Raw genomic sequence first — 7,214 nt, 5'->3', positions numbered from 1 at the left:
GATGATACCTACTAATTTTAAAAATGTGTAAATTTTTTTTAAAAATTTTAGATTTTATAGCGTGTGTTTTTATAATAGTCAAATTACAGTCAACACGGGTTCCTATAACCAAGTCTTGTCCCGAGTGGCGATTCTATTTTTTTTAAATTCTTGTTCAACGATCCAACCGTACGGATGATATTACCTACTAATTTTTGAGATGTTTAATTTTTTTTTAAAAAAATTAGATTTTATATCGTGTGTTTTTATAATAGTTAAATTACGGTCAACACGGGTTCCATGTAGATTCTTGTCCCGAATGATTTCTAATTTTTAAAAATTCCTGTTCGACAATTCAAATATACAAATAATTGTTCCGATTAATTTTATCATTGTCGTGTTATTTTGATATATATTTTACATTAGTTATAAAATTTTCTTATAATATTTAAAATTGTAAATATTAGTGAAAAATTGAAAAAATAATTAAATAATGTTGAGACACAGATCTGCACACTTTCCCAGGCCAAAAAATTGAACTTGCAGTTTTTCAAAGTTTGATTTTTTTAAACTAAAGGACAAAGTACGATTTGCTGAATCAATTTTTACTAAGCTATTGGTTTAAACTATACATAGACAAAGTTTGATCACTAAAACTCTTTTGATAGTTAAGAGTTGATAATTACGCCTCACGTAGATCCAAAAGCGTATGTATAATAATTATTTAACTTTATCTCAAAGCTGCAGCTAAAAAGTACTGAATAATGTGCAATGTTCGACTGAGTCTTATAGTTCGTCGAATGATGTGATATTTGAGGTCAATTTTTCGCGCAAACATGTGTTCTTCATCAACCTCGTAACTCATATGTAGATTTGCTAAATAGCTCACACTCAATATTATATGCTGCAGGCAGCAGGCTTGATAATGAAGGACATTTTCAGCGCAACATACAAAACATAGGTTTTAGAATGCCTTAATTGTACAAATTATGTCGATATATATACAAACAATCGATCAATACGACTTCTTAAGGTACCTTAACTCAACTGACGATTCAAAACAATTCACCTTCTTTCTGTTTTGATTCATCAATTTTAATAGTTCAGTGGCCTTTGCCTTGGTCTTCTCCGCACAACCGGTTTGCAGAGAAACCAATACCTTTTGAAATCCTCCCACTTCCAGCGCTTCAATTAGTACATTACCATTCCCATTTTCACATAATTTCAACAAAATGGACACACAAAACTCAGTCGCTGCCGCTGATACTCGTAAAATCTTTTTCACTATCACGGGCACTGTCAATGCATTTCCCCGGGCTTTCTCCCTCCCTGCGTAACTACTACAAAGACTGTCCAACACCCCTAAAGCCCTTTGACATAGGTTTTTCTCAGAATCCACAAGAATTTCTAGAAGCAGAGAGATTATGCCCAACTGCACTATTTTTGATGTAACAATTTCACTTGTTTTGGGCAGTGAAACTATGTAATATATAGCCATTAGTGAATTAGCCTTCGTAGATGTAGAGCAAATGGGCTCTTTTATAAGATGCAACAAGGATTCAAGAACATCTTCATCAATCTCTAACAATGCAGAGGCCCTTTGGTGATCCAAATAAAGTAACTCCTTAATGACCAAAACCGCATTTTGCTTGGTGGAGAGATCTTTGCTTTTCAAAAGCACCGCCATGCAACGTAGAGATGTAGGCGATGCAAGCTTCGATTGGCCTTCCGAGCCAAGTGGAAATATCCATATTAATGTAGATAATATATCTTCTAATAAGCCTTCATGTTTTTCCATTGATAGAGTAGTAAAAGCCTCGAATGAAGCCGATAAAACGTAGCCAACTCCATTCTCAATGATACTTACTTTGTTTCTTTCACTCTCTTTAGCACAAACATTAATCTTCCTCACCAATTCTCGACACTTGTGCGCATCCCCGCGTTTGCTTGCAACCCTAATTTTCGAACAAATGTCAGAAATGTCATAAGAGTTTAAAATGACTTTCGGGGTTGGAATTCTATCAATGCCGTAAGATTTGTTTTCCACCGACCAATCTTGGATCATCTTTCGAATGGCATGATTTGGAATAAGGTCAAAACTTGGCAAGATTTGGTTGGTAACGGGGCACGTCTCGTTACCTGATTCAATCCATTTTTCAATACTTTCTCTATCGTAGGTGATCCCGGTTGATAGTGTGACCGGATCTTTCATCAAATCAAGAGATACAGGACACCGAAAATGAGAAGGAATTGTGAGCTCCATGGCGGGATTTGTCTCCGGTATACCATTTTTACGGCTGTTTCCGGCCTTCTTTCTTCTGAATGAAAAAGTCATTCTTGGATTTGTATCTGCAAAAGTTACAAGTTTCAATTGAAAGCTAAAGTTATGCTTTCTTAAAAAATATAGGGGAAAATGTCTGTAAATTTTGTTATATGATGTAAGAATGAAGAATCTGGAGTACTAGGAAGTGCTTATAATATATATTATAATCTTTTCTCTTTATGTGGTAAGAGTCAATTGTATTTGTAGGAGAAAAATAGAAGCTAAAGGAAACATTCAAAATTGAATATTGACTGTTGAAGATTTGAACTTAAACGAGTGTTCAAATGTCACCAGAACATTCGTAGGCAGAATTCAGGAATCATTTTAAATATTGCAATATAATGGAATGTATTTGTATAAGGGATATACTTTTACATAAAAAAGGCTGAGCCATGGTTTGACCGGCTTGATGTATATATTGAATAAGTCCAGGGTCGGCACATGTATGCAGTCTCTGTTAAATTATCAAGTCTCCAGTCGTAGTTGAGCATCTGGTGGCTCTTGCTTAATTATTTTACTAGTCATGTGTTTTTAATCATGTTATTGGCCCGCCTCAAATCTAGCATTTTTTGTTACATAATAGATTGTTTATCAATTTAATTAGTGAACTAAGCAGCTGTGATGTCTGATTGTCTCGGCCTGACTAACTATATCTGTTAGCTATACGAGTAAAATATATATATTAATGAAAATTTACTGAACCTTTAAAAAATTGTGTCTTCAGCGTATTAACTATAACAATTAGATATAATTTTCTTTTTTACTAAAACCTATTAAAATTTACCCTGCTGGAGCGGGGCCCACTCCTCTCACCATCCGCCCTGGGAAGAGTATGGTGAATTAACTTTAGTAGCTGGAAGGTACATGTGTACCTAAGAGAATTTGTCTTTTTATTTCTATATGAGAGTTTTTCTCTCGCTCGTTATTTGGGAGTTTTGTCTTGTTCATGTGACAAGTAATTTTCATTTTACTTTTAAGGGATCAGAATCATTTTGGTTTTCATATGGAGCGTCCAAAGTCATCTTTGGAAGAGTTTTATGCGAGGTTAAATCTGAAGGATGAAGGGGATGAGGGGGTATGTTAGGTCACACACACACACTGTAGAGGGGGTGAATACAGTGTATAGTACAATCAAATCGAACTTAAAGAACTTGAGTAACAGAAAACAAACTTTATTGAAACAATAAACTCTGTTACAATATAGAACTGTTACCTCTCAGTGATGAACAAATATCACGAGAGCTGCTAGGGTTATATATATTAATAACTTTGATAATGATAACACTTATAGTGTAAACCCTATGGCTGTGTTTATATATTACACAGTTACAAGATAATCGCTAAATGATATGGAATATAATTCTGCTTCCTAAAATATATCAATCAGATATCTTCTATTCCAAGTATTCAATTCTTCATGGAATTCCTTCTTCATGCATATCTCTTCTTATGTTTTATCTCTATCTTCTTTCCTTTAATCAGCTACTGTCCTTATCTGATCGTCCTTCAGCACTTAAGTTCTGATATCTATCTTCTGATGATTATCTCCTGATAATATAAGTACTGATATCCTTAAGTCCTGACTTCCAGTATAAGCACTGATCAACAGTTTAGTACTGATCTATCCTGTTCACACAAGATCTGAAAGCTAAACATAAGACATATTAGCCATGACATTATCAAATATATCTAACAATCTCCCCCAACTTGTAAATTAACAAAATATACAAGTTAAACAGATATTTGATGATGTCAAAAACATTAAGTACAAATGCATGAGAAATAGACTAGATAACTACAACTTACAGTCCTTAAAGTTTTACCAATTTCAACTTCTGATAACAACTTCAATCTGCATAAATATCAGAATTTAAGCAGTTGTAGATCTTCGACTTGGCTTCATCAACTTCTGATCTCTCTGATGTCAGGAGTTGTTCTGAGATAGTTCTTCAACAAACATTTCTCAGCATATCTTAGTTCATCAATCATTCTCCTTTTAACACCTTTAAGCTCTGCAGTATCTTCACCAGTTTGAAAGATTGCAGCTCTGAGATCATTAATCTTTGCTTTCCTTAACTCCTGGTCTAGTCTTATGACATAAGCTTTGTCAGATTCAAGATTGAATTCAAGTCCCTTAATACCAAGATACGTTCTGATCTGTGCAGTATTAGGCTTCATATCAACAATATCCCCATTGTGATCTCTGTACTTTGGAACATATCTGCTGTCAGACTTAACAGAATAAAGCCTTTTCTGTCTCTGAATTTGTTCTTTTAAGTAGTTTGCAGCAGTCTCTGTTATTCTGTCATCCACTTGAAGTAAGAAAAGTACATGCTCCAATTCTTCAAAATACTTCAAAGGAATGGCATTTTGTCTTATATGATAAACCCTACCATCTGTCATGAAATACAACATGATGTATTCTTTCAAGTAGGTATGGTAAACCATCTGTACAGATTCTAGTTGATTCAATCTCTCAGGAGTTGCTCCAATACCTGGTTCACTCAAGGAAGTTGGATCATCGGTAGTGTTGTGTACTCTTCTTTCATCAGCACTTCCCAATCCAGTTTTATCTCTAGCTTCCTTTCCAGTAACTACTCTTGCTTCAAAACCACTTGGAGTAGTCTTCAAAGATTGAGTCTGTTTTGCTTTAGTGAATCCTGGTAGGAGTGTTTTAGATCTATTTTCTGATATCAAGTTAACTTGAGCACTGTCAGAGGTTACTTGCTTCTTCTGAATATCAGAACTTACAATTTCTTGACTCTGAACAACTTGAGCCATGACAGAGGTTGTTTTAAGAACTTTTCTTGAAGTCAGAGCAAGATCATCTTTTCCATCAGTAATTTCTTCTTTCTCAGGAGATACATAAGGCTTGATAGGTTCACCAACCTTTTCTTTACCCTTGGATCTTGGATCTATCTGTGGTTGTGATCTAGTCAAAGTTTCTTCAGTATGTATCCTTTCTTTGATCACAATGCCTTTAGGTTTTGGAAGTATCTTTTTACCATAAGCTTCAGATTTAGATGTGACTTTCTCTGATTTAAGTCTGGCTTCGTCTTTCTTTAAACTTTCCAAGTCCATCCCTGGATTTTCTTGAAGAAATAACTGTCTTGACATTTTCTCATCAAGATCTAGAAGTTCATCAGAACTTATCCTTTTACCAGCAGCAGAACTTATTCTTTTCCCAGTATCAGAACTTGTTCTGTGACTATCTTGTCTTGATGTAAACCTTCTACCTTGACTATGACCACTACCCATTCCAGAGTTTCCTTGGTCATCTTTTCCATCATCCTTTCCTTGCAGTGTCTTGTTGGTTTTGCATTTGGACTTAATTACCTTCTCCCCCTTTTTGGCATCAGCAGGTAATAAAAGAGAGATAAGTAGTTCCACTGAGGTCTGGATTTCAGTAAGTTGCGATTGCTGAGAAGCTTGGTTTGTCAGAATTTGATCAATCTGAGCTTGTTGCTTCTCTTGAGTTTTCTCAATATAAGCAACTCTGTCAATGGTAGGTTGGAAGAACTTTTTCTTATCAATTTTCCAAACTTGTTCCTGTTTGATAAAGTTCTCCTGAATCTTGTGTAGCTCTGCATGAGTGTTAGAATGAAGACCTTGTAAATGTTTAGTACTCAATGCAGTGACTCTAAGCTGGGTTTTAAAATCATCAGAATGTAACATTTCATCAGCTTTAGTCAAGTGCTCAGCAAGATGTAAAGCATTTGGAACACAGGAAACTAAGTTCCATTCCTTAGTCCACTCCTGACCTGCAGGAGTTTCACTCCAAGGTACTGGTGCATCCCCGATAACAAACTCCTTTACCAGTTCAGACTTTGGAAGAGTCAGTGGAGGAGTATGTCCTGAAGGACCTGCTTCATCAGCATCTACAGTTGTAGCAGCCTCACCAGTATCTCCAACATTTGCAGCATCAGAACTTAGAGAATCAGTATCTTCTGATAAGACAACAGTGTGAGTAGCAATGGAGGCTTCAGCATCCTCTAATTGCTGATCTGATATTAAGTTCTGATCAACAGCCATATCCTGATGCTCACCTAAAATCTGATCATCAGCATCTTGATGCAGAGAAGGTGTGAGTGATAACTCAGGAGTTTGAATGGCATCAGTAACAGGTGTTGTGGAAGGATTATTTGCTGTTGGAGCTTCTAAGAAAAGTATTTCAGGCACAATCAGGTTCTGAATATCAATTTCAGCACTTGTGCCTGGATCAACAAGAGACACAGAAGGTGAATTAGCCTTGTCAGATACAGGTTCCTGAGATGGAGTTGATGGAGAAGAAGTGACTGGAGCAAATTTCTTGTCTTGTGAGATCCGAGATTCCTGATCCCCTTCCTTAGCTGCTTCCTCCTCATCATCTGAAACTAGCCTTTGTGCCCTCTGTTTCTTGTACTTCCTTGTTGATTTGGATTCCTTGGGAGTGTCAGGAACCGTCATACGTCTAAGCCTCTTGAGAAGCCTAGAACCCCCAAATGCAGAATCCTTCTGAGAAGTTGCCTTCTCAGCTTCATTGACTACAGGTTCTGAAGAAGGAATCTGATCCTCAGAATCTGATTCATCTCTCAAAGTAATTCTCCTCCTCTTTTGAGATGTGTGAGGAACAGTCTTTGTTCTCTTTGGCGTAGAGGATGTAGGCTTCATAGTAGGTGTTGAAGAAGAAGGTTGAGCAGTCTGTGAAGTGGAGAGATATGATTGGAGATAAGTTCTGAGGGTAGGTTGAGTAGAATGAGAGGTAGGTACTGAGGTTGATGGATTTTGGTTATGGTGAGTTGGTTGAATATTTGAGTAAACAGATTTGTAAGTAGCAGGATCAGCATTTACCAGAATCTGTTTCACAGACTGAGGAATCTGTAATTGTCTCACCATTGATTTCTTTGTGTCAGCATTTATCAGGTCGTTAAAG

General features: G+C 36.2%; 1 protein-coding gene across 1 annotated transcript; it reads right to left on the bottom strand.

The window, feature by feature from the left end:
* Window positions 1–647: 647 nt before the first annotated feature.
* On the bottom strand, window positions 648–2,469 carry LOC141720444 (U-box domain-containing protein 21). Its single transcript, XM_074522866.1, has one exon. The coding sequence runs from the start codon at window positions 2,312–2,314 to the stop codon at window positions 995–997; it is 1,320 nt and encodes a 439-aa protein (XP_074378967.1). The 5' UTR covers window positions 2,315–2,469; the 3' UTR covers window positions 648–994.
* Window positions 2,470–7,214: the final 4,745 nt, after the last annotated feature.

This window comes from Apium graveolens, chromosome 4, assembly GCF_009905375.1.
Source record: "Apium graveolens cultivar Ventura chromosome 4, ASM990537v1, whole genome shotgun sequence".
NCBI classification, from domain to species: Eukaryota; Viridiplantae; Streptophyta; class Magnoliopsida; order Apiales; family Apiaceae; genus Apium; species Apium graveolens.
This window is presented reverse-complemented; position numbering and strand designations above follow the sequence as displayed.

What these genes read in the sequence shown, in the direction of transcription:
- LOC141720444 (XM_074522866.1), bottom strand. Translation starts at nt 2,314, where the DNA reads ATGACTTTTTCATTCAGAAGAAAGAAGGCCGGAAACAGCCGTAAAAAT.